This window comes from Schistocerca piceifrons, chromosome 11 (assembly GCF_021461385.2).
Source record: "Schistocerca piceifrons isolate TAMUIC-IGC-003096 chromosome 11, iqSchPice1.1, whole genome shotgun sequence".
In the NCBI taxonomy this organism is placed as follows: domain Eukaryota; kingdom Metazoa; phylum Arthropoda; class Insecta; order Orthoptera; family Acrididae; genus Schistocerca; species Schistocerca piceifrons.
In genome coordinates, this window is record NC_060148.1 from 115,579,712 (window position 1) to 115,605,961 (window position 26,250).

General features: G+C 40.0%; 1 protein-coding gene across 6 annotated transcripts in view; it reads right to left on the reverse strand.

The window, feature by feature from the left end:
• Positions 1–295: 295 nt before the first annotated feature.
• The window catches only part of LOC124719620 (zinc finger protein 83-like), a 178,827-nt gene continuing 152,872 nt past the window's right edge, over positions 296–26,250 (reverse strand). For 5 of the 6 annotated variants that reach the window (XM_047244834.1, XM_047244836.1, XM_047244833.1 and 2 more), the window contains exon 8: positions 296–3,136. In XM_047244834.1, the coding sequence (XP_047100790.1) occupies positions 1,717–3,136 (1,420 nt within the window). In that variant the 3' untranslated portion in view covers positions 296–1,716. Of the gene's footprint in view, positions 3,137–21,712; positions 22,789–26,250 lie in introns of those variants that run through there. The other variant, XM_047244838.1, reaches the window with a different exon arrangement.

The window sequence follows — 26,250 nt, forward strand, 5'->3', positions numbered from 1 at the left end:
ACAAGAAAGAAATGATCAGCATACTCCATTCTCCCTATGAAGTAGCACAATTCTTTAGGCAACAAAAACACCATAAACGAAAATTGTTATTAATGGCTTTCATTCCTCACACAAAATGAGACCGTACAATTGGCATAAGAACAGAATGTAACAGACTACATAGCAGGACGACACATGAAGTAAAGTAGGTATTATCAACTAACAATTACGTAGGAACACTGAACTAATGATGTGCATTGAATATGACATGTAATTATCAGAATAGTTTATTAAAATCAAATAACAAGCTGTTGACAGAAAAGTCACCCTTAAATCACTAGATCTGTAATGACTTAATTTCCAGCAATCCTGATAATCAAGAACTATTTTCTTTTCACCTGCTATAATGGTCCTCTTCGTGGTAACAAATTTTATAAAGTAACCAGGCTTCACAGATAGCACTCCAGAAATACTCAGCACATTGCACCATGATACTTCAGTATCTGTTCGCCAGGGAAGCCCAGATGCACATTACATAATGCAGATACATAATGGCTAAGTATTACCAATCAATAAGGACAAATGGCTGACAAGCAGGAAAAAGCTCATTTCTGTTTCCTTTACCACATAAGAAATCAAAACGGGTTGCAATACGTAGGCAGCAGAAGATACAATTTTACAGATAGCAACTGACAGATTTAGTACTTTATTCTCTATTTACAAAACATACCACTCTTTTAGAAACAACAAAGAACTATCTTTTCAACAGAAACGTATTCCACAGCTAGTTGGTTGCAAAGGGATGTCATAGAAAAGCACCACAATTGATTAATATGAGGCGGAATCAGATTATTCAGATAATAGTAACAATTAAGCCTTATTGTACATGTATAAATAAAGAAACTTACACAAGCAACCTTCAGACACAAATGTTGACACAATGAACAATACTCTATAATTATTAACTAATAAAAGTTTAAAATGTCCCAAACATACAACAATAATGAAGTCTCAAAAGAAAGTTTCTTCAAACTATCTATGGCATATGAAATTTAAATAATGTATTGACATATGCATAAACATGTAATTCAATAATGTGTCCAAATGTCCACTGATTATTACAACAGGAGAAAATACATATTTATTATACTACAACCATGTGTACAACGCTGAAGTCGCTGTTTAGACTGTTCTACTGATATTTTACAAAACTTCCTTAAATGAGGATAAATTATAATTACCAATATCAGCAAAACTACACTGGTTAAATACATGGGGTACATACATTAAACATAATTATCAATTTTCATTTAGATCTTTCAAGAGACAAATAAACACAAGTAGAACAAACACACACACACACACACACACACACACACACACACACACACACGGCTGCTTACAAGGGGCTACTTTTAGCCAGTTTACACACGCAACAATTATCTCTCAAGATGCAACTTTTAAAAAGTAGGTCTGCATTTCCCTACGCACACCTGACAATGATCAGAGCTCTGATACTTTAAAAATGGGCTCTCCACAACGCACTCACATAGAATCATAATAATATCTAGAACAATTCCCTCTGTGCAATAACTGTTTTCTGTCTTCAGCACATACTGCTTAAAAAATGTAGTGCAGTATTTTCAGCTGAACAATGACACATTTTTGTGAGATCTGTCTTGTATATGAACATAACTCCCCAGCTTATCATAACTTCTTTAAAATATCCCACAGTTATCAAATTTTTGTACTCTGGCGAATGTGTATTAACCTATGCGCATTTAAACTACCAGATTGAGTAAAGGCTTTGCCGCAAATGTCACATTTGTAAGGTCTCTCCCCAGTATGTATTAAATAATGTTTCTTCAAACTGCCGGCCTCGGTAAATGATTTGCCACAAACGACACATTTGTGTGGTCTCTCACCAGTATGTATCAAAACGTGCTTCCTCAGTGAACCAGACTCCGTAAACGATTTTCCACATACATTACATACGTGGGGTTTCTCACCAGTATGTATTAATTTGTGCGCTTTGAGAGTACCACAATGAGTAAATGATTTCCCACAGATATCGCATTTGTGTCTTCTCTCGCCATTGTGTATTAATGCGTGGATCTTTAGATTCCATGAGTTTGTGAACAATTTACCACAAACATTACATTTGTTTGATGCCTCACCAGTATGTTTTATGAAATGGGCCTTTAGACTACTGGACCTTGTAAACGATTTGCCACAAACGTCACATTTGTGAGGTTTCTCCCCAGTATGTATTAATACATGTCGCTTCAGAGTATCGGAGACAGTATATGATTTCCCGCAAACATTGCATTTGTGGGGTCTGTCGCCAGTATGTATTAACATGTGCTTCTTCAGGCTACCACATTCCGTAAAGGATTTCCCACAGACCTCACAGTTGTATGGTCTCCCACCGATATGTATTAGGGAATGCCTCTTGAGATGACTAGGCAGAATAAATGATTTCCCACAAACGTTACATTTGTGCGGTCTTTCGCCAGTATGTAACAGTGCATGTTGCTTGAGATGAGCATAGCGAGTAAAAGCAACCCCACAAATTTTGCATTTGTGAGGTCTCTTGCCAGTATGGATGAAAGAATGTTTCTTAAGACTCCGCAACACAGCAAACGATTTTCCACAGACGTCACATACGTGTGGTCTATCATCATTGTTTGTTACTGAAGTACTTGACTGACTATATGATCCCCCAAAAACATCAGATCTGTTTAGTTTGATATTGGAGACTGTGCTATGTTGTTCACTTTCTTCTTGGCTAGTCATTTTTTCCACCACTGAATGCCTACTCAAGCCATCATGGGTATGGAATACTTCACCACATGTGGTACAAATATGTACAGGTGGCTGTACACCATCAATATGTGTAAACACATGCATTATTAGACTGTACTTTGACAAAAAGGTTTGCTTGCATGAACTACATGTGAATTCTTTTTCCTTGAAGATGTTATTTCTAGCACATAGGGCATTATCCTGCTGAGAGAAACACACTTTATTTAGAGATCCACTACCAACAACATTTGTCGATTTCTCTGCATCAATGTCCAGCTCTTCACAAGTCGCTCCCTGCAGGTGTGTTTCTTCACATCCAGTGTTACCAGACTCATTAGCGATTTTAGTCAACCTGAAGCATGAACAGAAAGGCAGTAAATATCTCATTCTCTAGATACACAGAAACATTACTTCAATAGTCTACAAATTCTTATTTCTAAAGGGGAAATAGTTTCAAGAATACACATAAGAACATTCCTGCTCATTCACTGCTTATGAGATGAAACTGTTTCACAAGCGGCAAGGTAAACTAGAACTAGCTTGAACCTTGTGTGGTTCCAAATTGAGTTTACAGTGGTATTGGTAACAATATTACAACAAACATTTATGATAACACCAGCAGTACACTGAGCTAAACAGCCTGAAGAGCCTGTTTTTCAGAAGAGGTGATTATATAGGAAAATTTCATTTTTTCCACTCATATATTGCATATTATCTAAGCTAACTGCAGTTACATTTTTGGCTCAAAATAGGAAAGTCAATTTATAAAAGTTTCCACCAAAGTAAAGCTTGCATTCGAAATGGCTCTGAGCACTATGGGACTTAACATCAGAGGTCATCAGTCCCCTAGAACTTAGAACTACTTAAACCTAAGGACATCACACATATCCATGCCTGAGGCAGGATTCAATATGTGTTCCGGACTCAAGTGCCTAGAACCACTTGTATTCGAGTTCGCACAAATTTTCTCCATACATTCTATAGTTAAGTTATGTTTATATGTCGTGCAGTAATTAGTATTGTTCTTTGGTCATTACTCACTGATGTACAATGGTGCTTAACTGTCATCTTACAGCCTCACATTAAATGAGAAACAGTTATGGGAATTTGGTAATAATGATTTTACAGCTTAAATATTAGGTAAACATTTTAAGATGTAATCTGTTGAATACGATGTAGCAGCCACAAACACTGACCGCAGGACAGTCCAGTGGAATGGAAAGACCTTCAAAAGTCTTCCTGCATGAAATTACGTGCCTGTTATGATTATGAAGATAATGCTTTGAAGTTGGAAAGCTAGATCAGCTAAAAAAAAAAGATTAACACAAGCCATAATCAAAGCACTGAGAAGCACTGAGTGAACTGCAGCAGAATTTAAAAAACCAAATCCAAACTTGAGAACAGTGCATGCCTCTTCTTGAGCTACTGGGAGCTAGTCACAAGGCTACTGGATTTGTGGTAAAAATACACATGACAAGCTGGTCACAGATTGAGGATATTGCAGAGCACAGATGGGAACGAAATGTAATGAAGATTTAGCCTTGATGCAGAGCTGGTGCTTACAGAACAAGCTGCAAGTGGTAGTAAATTAAACCACTTACATAGTGCTGAAAGGTAAACCGTCTGCAACATGGTATTTTTTTTCAAACTAAACAATGTTCAATCAGTAGACATACCTCATATTGCTAACTTGGTCTTTATCTTGATAATGATCTCGTTTTTAAAGGCTATGTACAAACTATGCCTAAACAAACCACAAAATTAATTTACAAGATTGCAAATATCACCAGAGGTCAATACAGAATAACACTTGACACAGGACAGTAACATGCTGCTGACTGACTGCTGTAGCTGGGGCCAATGACTGGGCATATAAAATTATACAGGGAGAGCCATTAAAAACACTACAGTGGCTGCAGAAGAGAGTATTTCTACAAATCATAGTTGCATATGGATAAATACTAGTAATCCTTTAAATACACTTCCTACAATTGCAATTTTGGAGGAGCCACTTACTGCCTACAAAGAGAAAATATGAAGAAAATGCAAGCAGTAACTGAGATGTACTGCACAATGTAGCTGCTGAACGGAGGTAGGCAGACAAGGAAATTCAATGTATGTAGACACATATGGTACTGGTTACAGGGTGTGTGCACTACTGCCAAATGTTAAGGAGTGAAGTAGACTGAATGACTTACTTCCAGTAACTGGTTTTGCGAAACATAGGCATTGGCCCTAACCCTCATATCGATGCATATTCAAGTGCAAAGAAGACAACTTTGTGTGGTCAGACTGGATGCATGGTACCTCGCAGGAGAGCTTCTGTAAAGTTTGGAAGGTAGGAGATGAGGTACTGGCAGAAGCAAAGCTGTGAGTAACGGGCCTGAGTCGTGCTTCGGTAGCTCAGTTGGTAGAGCACTTGCCCGCGAAAGGCAAAGGTCCTGAGTTCGAGTCTCGGTTAGGCACACAGTTTTAATCTACCAGGAAGTTCCCTGTATCTTGTCTTATACTCTTCTTCCAGCTACTGCCACTCTCATGATTTTCACATGTCTGTGTTCTGACACTGACTGGCTTCGCTCAACTCTGTGGAGCTGGCTCTTCAACCACTCTCACTGCTTGCAACTGGGCACAGGGAGCAGAGACCACTGCCGAGTTCATGGTCTGAACCGAAGGGGGTGCCGCACTTCTCCACCACTTTTCCCGTGCCTCTTCTTCTTGCTGATTTCTTCACATTCACTTCATAATTTATTGCCTCTTGGATCCCATTTCCAGAATTTCTGCCTGCTGTAAGGCCGCAACACAGAGAGGACACTGACCACCTTTCTTATGGGTGCAACTGCAACTGTCATGGCTGCCAGCCTACTGATTACATATCACCTGATTTTAACAGTATTTTGTCACGAGCTCTGCTCATTGACATTTAGTGCTGAATGCAGCTGTGAGAGGTTCCACCTTAAAAGACAAAGCATGTGAGCATATCAAGCATGAAGATCATTTAGATGACATCCTCTCTGTTGTTGAAGACTGTACCGTTATCAGACATACCTACTGCCAGGATGAACAGTGGAGGTCTCTTCTTATTAGTTCGATTGTGAAGCCTCTGTAGAACATTGAATTCATGGTCAAACAGTGCTCGGTGTGGTCTTATCATCAAATGTCCATGGCAGCCCTTGTAGGAGGGCTGCTACCTCTTGTGTCTTCTTCTGGAGTTCTACCCTGCTTGGGAATTCAGTCTGACAGCCCTCAATCTTCTTCATGGTCACTTCAAGTGATTGCACATAGATCCATTGTGGCATTGTTATTAGCTGCAGTGACCTTGAGGGTGTACTGAAGTTGCAGAATTTCCATATCATTCAATTTATCTCCTGTATACTGAATGTAGACAGGTAGGATATTAGAAAAGTACCTGTCACAGAGTAGCACTACTTCTCTTCTATCTAGCCCTACACCTTCTGAGTTCCACTTATATCCAGCGACAGCAAATAATGGTGTCTATTGGGTGCACTCGACATGGGTTGGCTCTACAGGTTCTAGTGGCTTCTGGTCACAGACAGTGAATGCTTACAGCTGTCTTCTGTGTACTGTTTGTGCCCTTTAATTATTGTGTATTAGTTTAGTTTAATGCAACTCTCATTTGCGAACTGAAAAAGCAATTTGTGCCATCATCTAGTAGCAATAACAGCTTACATCTAACATACCAGGCAGATAACCAGAATTTGTGCAAAAATTAACAATACATACAAACAGTCATAACTTTTCTCCTTTACGTAGGAGACTGAAAATCAGCTGAGAAGCTTAAGAACACAGGTTTATATTTAACCTGCAAATCTTTAGTACACATTATATTTCAACATCATTTTTCCGGACTTTTAGTCTTCACTGTTTCAAACCTTGCTATTACAGAAAATTATGGAAAGGATGATATTGACACAACATTCTAGTACTACTGCAACAAATATTAGGCTTCTCAAATCTGAAATTCATATCAAAATTCATAAAAAAAAACTAAAGAAATAAAAAATGTTCTTATTTGACCTGATTGCTATATGTGCAATTTAAATATCTCACTCTTGACACAAAATCATATCAGATAATCATATCATCAACTATGTTGTTACACATCTCACCATAAAATATGTGCTTTGACAATTTGCCTTACTTTTTGAACCCAGTGTCATCAGCAGTGACACTTTTCATTTATCAGCAAAAACGCTATTTACAAATAGTTTTTATTCCAAGCTCATACTGCTTTACATGGCTACAGTTGTCTTAACAAACAATAATTCCAATTTCCTGCATTTTTTAATTTAAAACATCTTTAGCAAAAAAGTTTCCTATGTGACAACTACTGAGACTATTCACAATAGTATTTGCCCAGTTTTCGAAATATTTCATACACTGACAAAAACTACGTACATTATTATTGTACAGATTTTGCTCTCATAACAGACTTGTTAAGAAAAATAGCTTATATCATGAAGCCTGTCAGCTGTTTCTGATTTTCCACGTCAGTGCAGTACACTAATAAGTGTTCTGTATTGAGAAAAATAATTGGTTCGTTGGTTTGTGGGGTTGAAGGGACCAGACTGCAAAGGTCATTGATCCAGAAAAATAAATACAACAGTCTATGTGTTATCGGCAGAGTTAATCCACTGAAATGAATGTTACATGAGAATACAAAGCTACTTATAAACTGTTGCTCTTGGGTATGTAATTCTCATGCGAATTACATAAAGTTGGTACTTAAAGATCAACTTCCAGGCTAATGATGGAAACCAGTGTCACGATGTTTGTCCTGCCATCAAACCAATCTATCTCCATAGTCCCTGGCAATCAGGATCTCACAGTATTAGTTGGTTAAGATAGTAAAAATTGGAACACTTCTCTCTGAAAAATTACTCATACTTTGAGGAGAACTTACCTACAATTTTAGTTTTGGCTATGTTTTCAGGGAATTTATGTAAAGTTACTCATTACCATAAACTGAAGACCCCAAAAACTGCACAAGCAGCCTAGGTGCTATGACACATTGTGAGTTGAAGTTGTAATAATGTACATGAGATTAAAAGTTTCGGTAATTAACAGACAATTTTGAATTTCATGAGAAATGAGTCAAACAGCTCCTTGCTATAAAGGCGAATTAAGTTTTCCTGTCCCTAGATGAATGTCCAAGTTTCTTACATTACACATTTTTAATCATGGTGTTGCCTTCTGCTTGCTATGGGACTTCTTACACATGCTGTGCACTTGTTTCAAATTGCAGGTGGTGTAAAAATAGGTAACAAAAATTTTGCTTCCTATTAGAACAGCATTTTTCTCTTTTCTGCTTCAACTCACAGAATTCAAGTAGAGTCATTAGATTAAATCTCTTTCTGGGTCTGATCCCTGAATATTGTGATGGTTTGCTGACTGATAATTCTGAGGGTTCTGCCTCAGAGCCTAAAGACAAAGAAACATGACCATGAGGAGAGGTGGGTAGAGGCAAATTGACGATAATGTAGAGTGCTGTGAGGAGATTGTATGGATGGTGACTTCTGGCTCTGTGCCAGATGTGCACAGTGTAATTAAATTGCCTTGCTGTTCAGTACAACAGTGCAATATGCACAGGCTGCAAGGGTAAGACACTGAGTCTGTGTTACTGGTTAGTATCTGAAACTGAGTGAGAGGTGCAGTACCGTGTGTACCTTTTCATGACCATTGTGGGCTAACTGCATGTCTTTATTCAACATGATGCCCCCTTTTCACGGCAAAGTTATATGTGAATTTAATTTCCTTACAGGTGTAGCACTTCCCTACTGCTGTCATATATTCCCACCTTCCTTCAATGCCCTAGTAAAACACACCCACATGTTGCTGTGAAAGATGGATTTAAGCACCACAGAGGATTGTACAAACATACCATCAGCTGGCCATCATACACATTCCCATATGAAGGACATAATAATAGTATCTCAATGCAGAGAAGCAACTAAAAGAGTTAGGAAAAAAAAGTAAATCACCTGGTCCAGATGGAATGAAAATTCGATTATACAGGGAGTGCTCTGTGGTACTATCTTTTACTTAGCTTGTATTTATCACCAACATTTCACCCAGCACAAAACCCCAAGTGACTACAATAAAGTGCACATGATTCCCGTGTATAAGAAGGGAAAAGAACATACCCACAAGATTACAGACCAACATCCTTAACATCAGTTTGCCGCATATTCATAAGTCAAATATGTAAATTTCTTTGAGGCTGAAGAGTTTCTGTCTACAGTTAAGCATGGATTACGAAAGAACAATTAATGCAAAACTCAAATGGTCCTTTTCTCACATGATATCCCACAAGCCACGTATGAAGAACAACAAGCAGATTCCATATTCTTAGATTTCTGGAAAGCATTTAATACAGTCCCCACTGCAGACTATTAACGAAGGTACACGTAGGCACAATAGCTTGCCAGATATGTGAATGGCTCAAAGTTTCTTAAGTAACAGAAACCAGTAACTGTCCTTGATGGTGAGTGTTCATCAGAGACAAGGATATCGTCAGGTGTGCTCCAGGGAAGTGTGTTAGGACCACACATATTCTCTACACATGCAAATGATGTAACAGACATCGCAAGCAGAAATCTGCAGCTCTTTGCTGATGATGTTGAGATGTATGGAAAGGTATCACCATTGAGTAACTGAATGAGGATATAAGATAACTTAGACAAAATTTCTAGTTGGTGCAAAGAATGACAACTTTCTCCAAATTTGGATAAATTTAAGTTAATGCAAACGTCGAGGATATGCAATACCAAAGGTTACAATATGATATTAGTAGTGTAGTGCTTTAGACAGTCACATTTATTAAATATTCAGGGGTAACATCCAAAAGTAATAGTAAAGGGAATGAGCATATAAGGATGGTAGTGGGGAAGGTGAATGGTCAACTGCACGTAGAGCATTGGTGTGATCAATTAACGAGTACTGCTCTAGTGTCTCGGATATCCCTGCCCCCCCCCCCCCCCCTCCCCAAGGTCCAAGGTCAGAATAAAGTAAGAAATTGATGCAATTCACTACAGGGCCATAGATTTGTTATCTGCAGGGTCAATAAACACGCAGGTGTTACGGATATGCTTCATGAACTCAAATGGGTTGGCCTGCGTGTCTCATTGATACAGATAGTAACACCATAGTTGCAACTGCAATGGATAGATATCTCTGTAGAAACCAGACAAAAATGTGGTTCCTGAGGACAGCTAATAGTATTTCCAGTAGTTGCAGGAGGCAACATCTGGATGATTGCCTCATTTGGTCTCATAATGTTACACAACATACCCTTGCTGTGCTGGTACTGCAAACAATTGAAAGCATGGGCAAATTACAGCTATTATTTCTCTGGAGAGCATACAGCTCCTCTGCATAGTTAAATGGTGATGGCACTCTCTTGGATGAAATATTCCAGAGGTAAAATAGTCCCTCATTTCAGTCTTCAGGCAGGACTACTTAGCAGGATGTCATCAAGAAAAACAACATGGGCTCTCTAGGGAGGGGTTGGAGTATGTAAAGTTATTTCCCTTAATCAGATGGGTATATTAATGAATCTGAAAAGCGAAATGGTTAGGTACCCATTTCAAATATAGGGAATTAATGAAGCATTTTGGCAGGAATAATAGGCTTTTCTATTACACAACAAAAAACCAAATAGGAGAACTAGGTATAATAATGAATAAGAAAATGGAGTGGGTGTAAGCTTCTATGGTCATCATAGTGAGCACATAGTCGTGGCTATTACAGACATTAAGGCAATGCCCACTGTGGTAGTACAAGTGTGTATGGAAATTTTGGAACTTTGTGGTACGTCCCCATGGGACCAAACTGCTGAGGTCATCAGTCCCTAGGCTTACACACTACTTAATCTAACTTAAACTAACTTATGCTATGGACAACACACACACACACACACACACACACACACACACACACACACACACACCTATGTCCAAGGGAGAACTTGAACCTCCGACGGGGGAAGCCATGCGAACTGTGTCAAGGCACCTCAGGCTGCACGGCTACCCTGTACGAAAGTGTGTATGGCAACTAGTGGTTTGTAAGACTGATAGAAAACGTGATGGAATCGAAAAAGTTGCACAGATATTTAAACGAGACCAAAAACTAATTGTGTTGAGTGAATGTATTTGGTAGTAGGGAAAGGAAGAGAACAAAATAAAGGAGGAGGTCATAGACCAGTAGAATTTTACACACAGCATAATTCTGTCATCACTAACTCTTGGTTTAATAAGATTCATGAATGATGACTCTAAATGTGGAAGAGACTTGGAGACACGTAAGGTTTCAGACTGATTATGCAAGGGTGCGATAGATATTTTGACACCTGATTTTACATTGTGAAACATTTCCATGGCAAGATATGAGGTTTGACCCTATTTTATTGCTTATGAGTACAAACTAAAACTTGAGGAATGACACGTATGTGGCAACTTGTGGACATGGGACATGAATAAATTGAAAAGGATCAGAGACTGTTGGGTGTTTCAGAACGAGCATTAGGCAATGTTCATCTGGAACATGGGAAGAGAATACAGTTGAAGAAGAAGGGTAGCTTTGAGATATGAAATAGTGCAGGTAGCAGAAGATCAAATACGCACAAAACAAAACATAACACAGGGCATCTTGAATTCAATTTACAAAAGAAGAAAATATCAAAATGTGGCAAATGAAGCAGGCAAAAGGGAATAATGTCATCTAAAAAATGAGACTGGCAAAAGGTGTAAAGATGATAGGCAGGAATGGCTAGTGGGCAAATGTAAAACTGTAGAAGCTTGTACAGTCCAGTGACATTTAAGTGACCATCTGTAAAAAGCCTGAATGACCACTTTTTGCAGTGCGGAAAAGCAGGAAGAAAATCATTCAAATTCTGAAATATACCAACAGGGATGTGGAGCCACGCCAACTCCAATACAGCAGCCAGATATCTAGGTGTTTTAGTTGAGGATCCATGGCACAAATAAACCAATTGAGGTGGTCCCACAGATTTGCTATCGGGTTTAAATCCAACTTGTTTGGTGGCCAGGAGATCATGGTAGACTCATCCTGGTGCTCTTCAAACCACATGAGCTGTGTGACACGTGCACTATCCTGTTGGTAGGTGCCATAATGCCAAGGAATAGATAAGTGTAGGTGTGGACATGGTCCCTGAGAATGGATGCCTACTTGTATTGCTCCACTGCGCCCTTCAGTATGACAAGATCACCCAGGGAATGACACAAAAACATTCTCCAGACCTCCCTCCTCCAGGCTGGACCCTTCTCACAACTGTTGCAGTGCCATACATGCCACTGGCTATCTACCTCATGGAGTTTAAAACATGATACATCTAAAAGGGCTGCATGTTACCACTCATGAGGAGAATATGGGAACTGCTATACCCTCATTCCACAGAAACTTTGCTCAATGGAAGAGGGGTCAAAGTAAGGTATTTTCGAGGTACTTCATGCACCTCTTACCACGTGATGTCTTCAGAAGACATGGCGGCTCAATGGTTGGCATCATGGCTTCTTAATTTTGCACCCTGTGTTTGTAACCCTATTATTACTTATTTTCGGTTTTATTTATGTACCCATGCCTGTAGAATATTACTCTATGAATGTTTTCCATTATACGCTGCTATAACATTGTTCTTATTTGTCTACTAATTTGTATGTCAAGTGAACTGATTTTAAAAAAGAACAAAATTGTTTGAAATTATTTTTGTGAAATTCCTGTAGTGTATCTTGATTCGTAAGTGCAAGTGCCAGTTTTCAGAAAAATAACCCATAATGCATGGTTTGCTGCAAAATTATTGCCAAGATGCGAAATCTTAACTAGTGTTATTGATGTTTCTTTCCTGAGTGAGATTCATACACAGAAATGTCACTTTGGTAAACCTACCTTCACGCAACATTTGTGCCATTCAGAATATCTGTGTTTTGAATGTTTCTGCGATTAGTCTCATCCACGGAAATGCACAAAATCCTCCTGAAGAAAAACAATATGAATAACACATAAGAAATTGAAAAAGATTGTAGACCCTCAACGTACCACACGCATGTTACATAATACATGTGTGTGACATATTGTGATATCTAGTTGTGATTTTACAATTAATATGCCTTTATACTCCTAATTTCATAAGAAAGATGCTTTCAGTAACCTTCTACAGACATGGGTAGATAAATAAAATAAAAACAATAATCAGTTTTCAAATACGGAGTGCAAAATTACGAACGATGACCTTAACCACTGAGCCACTATCTATTCTGAAGATATCCCGTGTTAAAAGGTACATGAAGTACCTTAAAAAACATGATTTTTTCAGAAACAATCAACTATCTACTGATAAGCCGAGACAAGTGTTCGCTTATTTTGACTCATCTTTTGCTGAGCAAAGGTCATGGGAAGTCAGGTGATGGCACTTGCTGTTTCTCCTTACCAGTGGAAGTACAGTTGTGGTGGTGGCATGTTAATTCCAGTTTTTGTCGCCAATAAACAGCACTTGGCACGGGTGCATGAACCAGGTAGCTGCTGCTCTCTTTCCACATAACAACAATGGTTTCACTGTTCCCTGCATCCTCAGATCATGCTTTACATACCCTCTACTGCCAGTTCTGCCAATTGCCTTTGTGACATAGGCGGTGATGATGATGTTTGGTTTGTCGGTTGCTTAACTGCGCAGTCATCAGCACCACTAGAAAGCCCCATTTTTTACACAGTCCAATTTAGCCATTGCCATGAATGATGATGATGAAGTAATGAGTACAAAACAAATACAGAGTCCCTGGACACAGAAAACCCCCACACGGCCAGGAATAGAACCCAGGATCCTGTGATCCAGAGGCAGCAACACTAGCGACTGGACCATGAGCTGTGGACTAACATAGGTGGGGGTCACATTAATGTGATGATACCATGCATAACCACAAGAAGCATAGATACTCCTTATAGCAAGATTAGACACACCTTTGCATAAAAGTAGAGAAGAGATGAAACACAGGCTGGCAATGGCAAGAAAACACATCTGAAATACTGGAATGGAATTTGTTAACATCTAACTTAAATTTAGCTCTAAGGATATCTTTTCTGAATCTGTTTGTCTGCAGTGCAGCCTTGTATAAAAGTGAAATGTGGGTGATAGGCAATTCACATAGAACAGAATGGAACAGAAGCTTTTGGAATGTGACGCTACAAGATAATGCTGATGATTGGATGTCAGGATTGAACAAAAATAATGAGGCACTGAATGAAATTGGGAAAAATAGAAATTTATGGCACAACACCTCTGGTTGAAAGAACACATTTGATGCATCCTCATCCTCAAGGAATTGTCAATTTGGTAGTGGAACAAAGTGTGGAGCATAAATATTGCTGAAGGAGTCCAAGGCTTGAATACAATAAGCAGGTTCAAATGGATGAAGGTTGTGATAGGCGTGCAGTGATGATGACACACACGATAGACTAACATGGAGAGGTGTATCAAACCAGCCTTCAAACTAAGGACATGACAACCACAACAACAATAAGTCATTATTATCGAACAGATATTGTCAGAAACATTAAACATTAAGCTAATATTCATTAATATCGTAACTTTTAGTTTTATCTCTCTTCCACTGCGGGTGTTTTCAAATGGAGAATTGAGGACAACATTGTTCCCACAAGTCGAAGACGAAAAACAGTCCACTCAGAGCTCAGAATGCCTGAGCAAATCTAGCTAAATTGAGCTGAGACTGGTTCAAATGGCTCTGAGCACTATGGGACTCAACTGCTGCGGTCATCAGTCCCCTAGAACTTAGAACTAATTAAACCTAACTAACCTAAGGACATCACACACATCCATGCCCGAGACAGGATTCGAACCTGCGACCGTAGCAGCAGCGCGGCTCCGGACTGGAGCGCCTAGAACCGCACGACCACCGCGGCCGGCCCTGAGACTGGTATCCCTGATATTGCTCAACAACAATAATGCTTGTTTAACAAGTATTTTGCCTGAATATTCATCCTCGTAATCCACTTGCAGCTCACTTCAATGATCCTTTTCCAGGGAGATCATATCAACCACACAAAATGGCGAGTGGAACTAGTACATTTGTTCTCTGAAAGGCATTATGTTCTTGCACAGAGCACCTTAGGAACCAACCGATGCCAGCAAAGAGTTTCTTGTAACAAAGAAGCTGTATCACTGGCACTAGATCTCTGGTCTCATGCCAACCATAAGAAATGGATCAGGAACTTTAACAATGCTGTAGTATTTATGGTGGTGACTTCTTGGATGTACACCTGCATGTTTAGAACTAAAAGTAGGTGCCCTAAAAATGTCAACTAATGACCAGTGTAGCTAGATGGGAAAGAGTAGACAAAGAATTTAAATGACTGAGGCAGAAACTCATCAGTATGTGAAACAGGTATGGCAAGTTAAACTATTAACAGCAGCCTAAAAGTTGCAGTTGGGAGGCTTTGAGCAATCACCTGATTCATTTGCATAAATGACTGAGAAAAAGAGAAGTCTCAATTCATTCCCACGTGTATACGTGCCCCTTAGTAACAATGAGGAAATTTGATCAATCTCCAATACATCAAAATGCTGCAATTTCATAAGTGAAATATAAGATGCAAGACCCTAAAAATCTCATTCTAAAATCCGTCTGAAAATTAGTTGGACGAAATGTTTGGAAAACTTCCCACAACATATAGTGTAACATCTTGGAAAAAATTCCCTCAGCTGTTTTTATTTTAACCTAAATATCTACTGGTTTTGGTTGTGGACCATCTTCACAAGAGTGAATAAGTACAAAATGAAATAAAAGTACAAAATGGGACTAGTAATGTACATGAAAAGAAATAAAATATAAAATTCGTAATAGGTACATAAACATAATCTACTTATGAGTACTTACAATGTAAAACAGATCATGTGACTACATCATTTCCTTTTATACAAAACGTCATAATAGATATAAGAAAAGAACAGACCTGTTCCATAAAAATCTAATAGATGTGTGCTAAATATAACAAAAGTTGATGATGTAGCGATGTACAAAAAAATAAGAAACTAAAGAGGCGAGAGCTATACAGCATAACCTCTGTAATATAAGCCAAGAACCATATCAAAACACCTTCTACATATACAGTTCAGCCTACTTAATAGTCAGTATGTCCTCATTCGGCATGGGTAACAGTAGCGAACCATCATGGCAAGGAAGTAATGAGGCCTTGGTAGGTGGCTGGAGAGAACTGGCACCACACCTGCACACACAATTACCCATAAAATGAGAAAGGCAGGGCACTGAGCTCTGACGCCATGTCCTATCACATCCCAGATATGTTTGGTCACGCTCAGACCTGGCAAGATGGATGGTCAGCACATCAGTTGGAACATGAATCTGTGTTCTTTGAACCACTCCATCACACTCGGAGAATTGTGAAATGGTGCACTATCTTGTTGAAAAATGCCACTGCCATCAGGAAACGATCGGCATAAAGGGGTATACGTGGTCTGGAATGAGTGTATGATACTCCTAGGCTGTCACGGTGCCTTACACAAGATCCACTGGACCCATGTGTGCCCACATCAATGTTCCCCAGACCACAATGGAGTCGCAGCCAGCTTGCCTCCGTCCCGCTGTATAAGTGTCAAGGACTGTTTCCCTAGATGATGACAGATCTGTAACCTCCCGTAGGCCTGATGATGAAGATATCGGGATTCGTCAGACCATGTAATGCTCTGCCAATGCACCAACGTCCAGTGCCCATGGTTACATGCCCATTTCAGTCATAGTTGCTGATGTGATGTTACATTGGCACATGCATGAATTGTTGGCTGCAGATGCTCATTGTTAGGAGTGTTCGGTGCACTGTGTGTGAAGACTCACTCGTACTCACCCAGCATTAACGTCTGATGTTAGTTCTGCTACAGTTCACTGCTGTTCTGTTTTACCAGTCTGACATCTGTAATGAGAGGTAGCTGCTGAACACCATGATGACTGGATGTGGTTTCATTTCGGTTTTGGCATGTGCTTAAGACATCCACCACAGCATTCCTTGAACACACAAAATGTCATGCTGTTTCCATAATGCTAATGCCAAACCTCAGGGTCATCACAATCAGCCTTCAGTCGAACTCTTAGAGATCATGCACCTTCCCCATTCTACACAACAGCACACTCATTGATAAAATATGCAAAGTACATCTACATGCACAGTGCATGAATTATCAGTGGGTGTGCTGTCTATGTGTAGAATGGAGAAAGAGATTATAATTGTCTACACTGTAGTATTGCGCACTGTAACATTAATAGCCCACTATGTGTACAAGGTGCATACACAGACAAGGAGAAAAATTCTCGGACTTTTCCCAGATTTCCCGGTTCAGAATACATTTTCTCCCATGTGTAAAAACACTTTTTCCTTGTTACATGGCAGTTTATTCTCCCTTGGAACTATAAAACTTATCAATCCTTTGAATAGTTATGGTTTTATACACGAGCGTAGAATTTCTCATCACTTTAGGAAAATGAAACTCAGGGAACGAAAAACACGTTTTGGAAAGATCTTTGATTTGCACCAACATGTATGCTGCATATTTTCATATTACGAAAGTATGAATCCAAATTCCACCAACACCGCATGTTATCTTCCGAATCATTGAAATCACGATTGTGATGCACTTTTGTAAGCCAGCCACAGCTCATTTCACGCGATCTCGCCAGCTGATGAAAGCGGATATTCAAAGTATACGACACGTGATGTGGTCAGCCAATACTAACGTAACTGTTCAGTAGAGCGAACTCAAGTTAATGGTTTAAACTAAGATACATAGTGTTGCTACATGGTAAACAAAGATTTCACATTTAATATTGGTCTCTAAGGTTAATAAGCTGCAGAGAAGCTAAGCTTTTGCATATAATGTTAATATGTTTTGCGCGAGTTACACTTTAAGATACATCACACATGTGCCCGTAAAATTTTTAGTAAGGCGCAAGTGCCTGATCTTCTGGGCTTGAAATCCTTCTAAATGGTTCGTCATCGAAGAGTCGATTTTTAAATGAGAGTCAAATGCTCTGTGATTTAAGAAATTCATTGTACTTTCTCGCACATAGTTCAACTTCCGCAAAAGGAAATTTGATTTGAAAGCAATTCTTTTCAAACCACCATTCGCAATATTTTCCCGTGAAGCAGTTTCGTTTCAGCAGTTGCCACAGAGCGCCAGATGACATGCGCCACATGATGATGATGATGATGATGTTTGGTTTGTGGGGCGCTCAACTGCGTGGTTATCAACGCCCGTACAATTATCCAATCTTTGCTCAGTCCAATTTCGCCACTTTCCTGGATGATGATGAAATGATGAGGACAACACAAACACCCAGTCATCTCGAGGCAGGTGAAAATCCCTGACCCCGCCGGAATCGAACCCGGGACCTCGTGCTTGGGAAGCGAGAACGCTACCGCGAGACCCACGAGCGGCGGACACATGCGCCACAATGCTTACACAGATACGATGACGTAGGAAGCCTCTATGTTCGTACTTGAAAAACATTAAAAGACTAAAATATTAACAGAAACAAGACATCAAAGGATACTTCAAGAGCATTGGAATTTCGTGAACCATACAAAATGCGCACATTTAAAATGCATACTTAAGGGGCACATTCGTATGTTCAGATTCCCAATGAAGTAGGCCTCAACCTGATATTAAGCTTTCCAGTGTGGTTTTCGGATGTAAATTTTTTTGGAGTACCAGTACTGTAATAACTCATGTTTGGTTCTTTATTATGGGCATAATGCCATACGTGATAGAAGATTACAGAGTGCACTCTAGCCTATTGTATGGAATTACACACTTTGTTTCAAATACATTGACTGCCTCAGTGGAAAGATTAATAAAAACCAGATTTTTTTTAGCAAACTGACAAAAATAACTTCACTGTTCTGTAAGGCGATTTATGCTTGCCTGTCAGAAACGTGGAAATAAAATCTGAAACTAATAACATATTTTAGCCTTCGTAATTATGTGAATCTGTTTAATTTCCTTCACAGCTTCCTGCCACCAAAATCTGTTTTGTTTTTATTTGACATGAGAGCAGTAAATGATGAGGAAACAGCAAAATCACTAAATGTAAACACGGATCATGTGGAGACTACCCACATCCTCATTATAACTCAGACTGCTCTGTGCATCAGGCCCCCGATCTACATTTCCGAACCGGGGCAATAGTAGATAGTGGCGCCCTCCCCCCAACCCCTCCCTTGAGCGATTAGGAAGACGTCACAAAGTTAAAAACTCAAATTTTCAAAATATGCTCATTTTGTGACGCACATCTTTCTGAAGAGTCTGATACATAAGCATATGTGTTCGAGGAATTGTAAGACATGTTATTTGGTCTTAGGTGTGCCAAAATGCAGTGCCATGCCTCTTCACACAGCGTTCTTCATCCCACATCTCTCTATTTCGCTCTGTGGAATTGAAACGTGTATATTTTGGAATGGATGCTATCAAACTATATTCAGGACAGTGAAAATTAAAATGTCCTGTGGTGCCTCTCCTGCTCCCTGTCAGCATGTTTGACATTCTGTCCCCCCCCCCCCCCCCCCCCCCCCCATTTTTTCTTAAAAAAAAAAAACACCTGGCAATTAATACCAGATGGGATCATTTATAACCGGGAGACCAAGAACCCTTCAGAAAATTTGCACTCTTTATTGCCTATTAGCTAATAACTTGCTGTTTTGTGTGACATAAAATTAAATATAGGATATATAAAATCAGTAAAGACAAGCAAGACAGTACACATTACTTCAACCCATAGCTCCTACCGTTTTTTTCTCTAATCTTGCTACAGCTTTACATGGCCTTTCCTTCCTGCCAAAGCATCTGTTACCTCATCAAAGTTCATTAAAAGTTTTGCTACATGAAAAAATCGAAATGTCGCTATCTAATACTGAAAAAGCTGTTAATACAAATAGTACACAAGACTGGTGTGGTTCCTCGATCTGATTACGTCTATTTTCCACTGTCTGCTAGATAAAACAAAATAAGCTTTCCTAATGTTGCAGCAATTGTAACACACACCAAATATACGAAATGGTCATTTTTATAACACGATAGAATATAATTCACAAAGTACCAATATAAATGCCTATTGGGCCTACATGCAAAAAGCTTTATACTAGGAAATAGTTTCACATTTCATTCATATGCTACAGTTTCTCAAGCACGAGATCAGAAAGTACTCGTACAAAATTTTTATATAAATTTGGAATCGCCATATTCTTCCACAAATTATGTGATGTTCCCGTTTCTTCTCCTTCCTCATTCTAGCAGACAATCCTTTCATCACTAAGTATGTAACTATGCCTGCCATTGTCAAAATTTATTCGCCAGTTAACTTCACTGACCCTGCCACAATCACCGTTTTAGTCATCCTGCGATTATTTTCTGATTAGGCGTTGTTACATGTTCATACAACAAGTTTTCCATGCTACTCACAGAACAGTACTTAAGCGGCTGCTGACCGGGGACTTATTAGTGTAGCGAGCTGGTCAAAAACGTTCCGCGAAAAATTAATTTTCTTGGATACAGCGAGAAGATAATATGCAATCTTTCTTACCTGTTATTCCTGTTAGTCGTTTATTTTCACTCTGGTAGTTTGAATCTGTGGACTTTGCTAGTAACGATAATGATGATCATTCGCAAACCCAATCAACCACATAATCAGATAGTGATTGGCATTCATCCATTCAGCTTTACTCCCCTCAGCTTGTATAGCCCTGTCCCCTTTTGTCTGCAGGAAAGTCTATTTCTAGATGTGATGAGGATTCCCCTGACAGACACATCACATACACAATGCACAAATTCAAAAATAAACTTACGATTCAGTTAGCAATCAACAGGTATGCGTTTCAAAATCATATGAATAATCGATAGGTCCACATGTGCTGGATGCTAGGAGCTCTGTGAAACAATGTTTCTTTCCCCCTCAAGAATATGAATTTGCCACCCCCACCTCCCCGAAATCACTGTCTGGGTCAGATACCACGGTCTGCCCCGCCCCCCCCCCACCCCCGCCCCCCCAAGCTACAACATCCGAGCCTTCTGCGCATGTGTGAATCTGCAGCTTGGGCATGCCACAAAAATTTTTCCCAGTAGCATGTACCTGCTTGCTATGATTGCTTACAAAGCCAAGCTTACATAGTCAGAAGCGGGAGAAGGTACTACTCATACGTGACTAAACTGTGCATGTGCATCAGCCCACTCATAACTGCTAAAATGAATCTAATGGAAACAGTTGTGACGTCGTACTCACTGGAGGCAATTTGATGTTATGAAGCATTGCATAGTCTTCCTAAAGCCTTTGAAACATTTTGCTGTTGGCAGACGCTGGTATGAGCATTGTGTTTTTTGTTGTATATGGCGCATTTCCTCCACATCTTCAGTTTTATTTTCTCTCCTTTATGTTTTATTGCTGCAGTATTATTCTGCAGTAGTGGGGTACAGTAATATCCATTGTCAGAGTATCGGTTCTGACCAGACAAAATTAGAAAAAATTAACTGGAGACTAAAATAATAAAAATTTCCAGAATTCTAAAAAATTCCCGGGTTTTTCCCAGATCTTGTGGTGGTCCTGGATCGCATACACCCTGGTATATCAATCTAGGTAACAACTGACACTACTGCAATATGAATAGCTATCCGAAATCTCATGTTGTATACTAGCGTTGCTCACCTGAGATGACTATTACTTATGGTGTGATCCTATGTTATGTACTTTTTACTTATACCATTGATTTAATAGGGTTAACTACAAGAAAATGGGTTGATATTTTTCCTTCTTATTTGTTGGTAACCTATTTATGTGCTTATTGTTCAGGCTTGTATTTTGGTACAGACATTCGCTACAACACATCTTTATTTGTCATTAATATTATCATAATTTTATTTACTCTCTCTTTTTGACTGTGCTTGTGAGAAAACGTGCTGCAAATGATTTTGTTGAAGGATTTGAAGTATGTGCATACCAGTTTGAGGTGAATGTGAAAATTCAAGTTGTTCAAGTGTCCAGGGATGACCCTAATGTAAACAGGGCATTCCTAGGAGTGCTGAATGGCAAGCTCAAAGTTGAAGGTAATCCAGAGGATCCCATGCTTCTGGGCTTTGGGACATGTTGCTTACATACAGTGCATGGTACTTTTAAGACATATTGTGCTAGGGTTGACTGGAGTCTTGTTCAGTTTCTGAGAGCTTCATGTAATGTATTTAAAAATTTTCCCTTCCAACACTGTTAGTTACAACAATATCACCAGCACTACTGTTTTCCCACATTAGTTTCGTGATGTTTGGTGGGTGGAAAATAAAGTGGTGTCAGTCTGGGATCAGCAAATATTTAACAGATGCCTAAACATGTGTGAACGAGGTAGGACGGGTATATGAAGCTACAAACCAAAGCCTAAGGTTGCTATTGGAATTCCTAAGAGTCGCAGCTACCCCTCTGGATTACCCTCGACATTGAGCTTGCTTTTCAGCTCTTTTAGGAATACTTTGTTAACATTAGGGTCATCCATGAACACTTGAACAACTTGCCTTTCCATATTTATCTCACATTGAGATGCACCTGCTGCACTATTCCAAAAACATACAAATAGATTGAACTTAATGATTATGACAACACTGGCACAACAATCTCCTGTAGTTCTTTAGTGAAAATGGCTCCAGTCTGTACACAATGCATTAATTTAATTTTGACTTTTGAAGCTGGCTTGTTGAGGCAGTTTTATGTTTGGAAACACGTCTAATAAGATATTAATAAGCTGCCAAAGTCTCAAGATGAGTGTTGTATGTAGCAGCCAACAGACACAAATAGACTTCTGCTTTCATCACGGCATTCCTCTGCATATAATCCAGTATTGAAGTATTGTTGGGCATCATCCAGGAGTTCCTGCAGCAAGTGCTTGATGCAACTGCTTTGCGGTACCACCTGGTTACTGGAACACACCACAACAGCATGACACACTCCCTGCCTGTGCAGCAGCAAACTACAAATACACGGAGGCTAATTAGAAATACCATTTTTCTTCATTAAAACTGATAATTTTATTTTCCAGTGCACTTGATGAATCATGGGCTCTCTCAGGGTTGTCTTTTCCAGTGTTGGAGTTGATGATCAGCTGAGTGCACTCAGAGGTGGTAGGCAGCACTGCTGAGGCTATGTCCAATGCAGTAGCATTGGAGCCAGGGCTATTTGTGGCAAATAGCTTTGATGTAGCACTATAACCTTCCAAGTAGCCTTCAGCCCAGCAGGCTTCTTTTCCTTATAGGGCTGAACAAGGTCTACTTGCCTATACTGCTGATTGGGAAGTTGGTTTTAGAGAGCATGAACCAAACTGAGAATTTTTCAGATATTCCCCCTCTGCAACCTACCAAAATTCTGGATTCTCTGTACAATGAGAACTGAATCCATAATTTCAAATCCTTCAGTAAGCCATGAGGTAGCACAGGGGTCACACATGAACACCTTAGTGACATGCGGCTAAGAGTTCACACAGATAGTACACTGCTAAAACAAAACTAGTGATCTGAGTTTTTCCTTTCTTATGTTCAACTTCCACCACACTCACTGACCTGTATCTCTACTTGAGCAGGTTCAAAGTACAGCAATAAAATCTTCTTTATACGCTTATGACTGAAAGTTTATGTTGACTATAACCCACAGCAGCAGCAGCAGCAGCAGAAAAGTTAGAGAGCAGAGGAATGACACAAAGAGTCACCTTGCCCCATGACCAAGGCACCTACTCCCACAGTCTCCGCTAACCCTCCAGCTCCTTGCATTGCAATGTTCCCCTTGCAGGCTTTAACTCAATGTTAACCAAACCAACAGTTGCATAACAATGCCCAATGATTGCTTGTTAGTGTCCAAATTACACTATTTTGTGCTAACACTAAGGATCTACAATCAATCTTACTCATACACAATGCAATCAGATAGATGGCTGTTTGCATGTACATATCCAAAACAATGTACCAAACACAAATCCATCAACCCCTAGTATCCTTGGTTGAAGATAAATGGATTCAAATAGTCCACGAACTCCCCTAAAAGGCACGTCTTTGTGATACCATCGTGTTAACACAGAAGGGATACATTTAAACAGATGTAAATGTAAACCACACCAAATACTCATCACACATCCTTGTTGGCCACATTGTCGTATATGTACAAAATCACGACACAACAACAAACCAGGGTAGGATGGTCAGGCTGCAGTGACAGGCATGCAAACCATTCTATCCCAACAACAAACCTGAAACTTCCTGGCAGATTAAAATTGTGTGCTAAACCAAGCCTCAAACACAGGACCTTTGCCTTTTGCTGGCAATTGCTCTACTGACTGAGTTACCCATGCTTGACTCATGACCCATCCACACAGCATTGATTCTGCCAGTACCTCATCTTCTACCTCTCAAACTTCATGGAAGGTCTCCTGCTGAACTTGCGAGAGCAGCACTCTTGGAAGAAAAGACTGAAAGGTAGGAGGTAAGGTACTGACACAATAGAAGCTGTGAGAACAGGTAATGAGTTATGCTTGGGTAACTCAGTTGGTAGAGCTTATCCACAAAAGGCATGGTTCCATGTTTGAGTCTCAGACATACATACAATTTTAACCTGCCAGGAAGTTTCATATTAGTGCACACTCCACTGCAGGGTGAAAATCCAATTCTAGATCAACAAACCTCCACACAGTGTGTCTGGAATCAGCCAGGCTGGGCTGGCTGGTTGACTAGTCACTGCATTGGACAGAGTGAAACGGTTGAGGGGTGCTAAACCCCAGTGGCGGGCAGTCTCATGGCGCCAAGTTGAAGGTGAACAGTGATTGATCAATTGACTGATTACCTGAGATGGGTTATGGGACCAAATGGCGAGGTCATGAGTTCTGCGAATCTGAAGTTAGTCAGGGTCTGCTAAAAGTGGAGGGATCCAGTCAGAGGAGTCAAACTACAAAATAATGAAAATTAAACACACACACAGAAAAAAACATGAAAGGTGAGACCGAATCTAAAAACTGGAAAAAAAGGGGGAGGTTATGGGGCCACAGACAAGGAAGACTGGAAAGGAAATCCCAACCACAACAACCTTCCCCTGCTCCAAGACTAAAGTAGAACCTTATATCTGGAAATAAAGACCACTTTCATGGAAGGGAACGAGGACCAGTTCAACCAGTTTAAGGAATCAGGAAGAGTATACTTAGCACAAAGGGCCAAACGAAGGGGGATTCCACCAATATGTGGGATACCATCAGTCTGGCTCAATAACAATGTTGTAGGAGTGGGATTTTATGTAGGCAAAAAAAGGGGGTGAGCCAGGTATGACTAATGTGTCAATGGAATAATACAGTGGACTCCTTCCAAGAGGGGCGAGGAAGAGCACCAAAACTGTAGTATACTCCTTGATTGTGCTGAGTTTATTACTGTGAGCAGTGGCGCTCCATATGGCATTTCATTTTTGCGAAAAGAGATATTTGATGTAGATCCGCATATCCACAGCTGGAATCATGAAAGGAAATGGAGAATAAGCCAAATGGTGAGCCAGTTCATTCCCTGGGATTCCTACATGATGTGGGACCCAGAGAAAGGCAACTGAACAGGTGGCATGCCCAAAGGCAGAGAGAAGGTTATATAGCAGAGACCAAAGGGTGATGAGAGGAGCATTAGTCGATAGCCTGCAAGTTGCTCACTGAATCTGAAAAAAAATCAAAACAAAAAGGAGGGCCTTGTGAATGGCTAGAAGTTCTGCTGTGAACACACTACGTGACCCCACAATAAATGGTGTTCAAAGCCAGTAGTAGATGTGAAAGTTTATTCCACATTATCGCCTGTCTTAAAACCATCAATGTAAAAGATGGTGGCACCCTGGAACACTGCGAGGATGGCACATACCAAGACAACGGAAAACCATAGGATCAACAGAGATCTTAGGACCCTGGAATAGAGTGGTCCTTATCCATGGCCTAGGCACCTTCAAAAGGGGGGGCGGGGGGAGGAGGTTATGGAAGGAAAGATGCAGGGTGAAGTCCAATGAGTGGAGATCTCATCAGAGGGAAGCGTCAATCCATGGTCTAGGCACCTTCAAAGGGGACGGAGGGGGGGGGGGGGGGGGGGAGGTTATGGAAGGAAAGATGCAGGGTGCAGTCCAATGAGTGGAGATGGAGATCTCAACAGAGGGAAGTGAGACGCTTGCCAATTGGCAATCCCATCTGTGAGTGGCAGGCAGGAGGGAGAATCCCTCACTGCCAAAGAGCACAGGGTACACAGGATGGTCAAGGAATTGGTGAATGGTGATTGCATAAGAAACAAGGAGTTGGCTGTGTTCCATGTGTAGAGGGGGAATCTCCACTTCTGTGAGCAGACTATCAATGTGACTAGTGTGAAAGGCATCAATAGCCAGATGC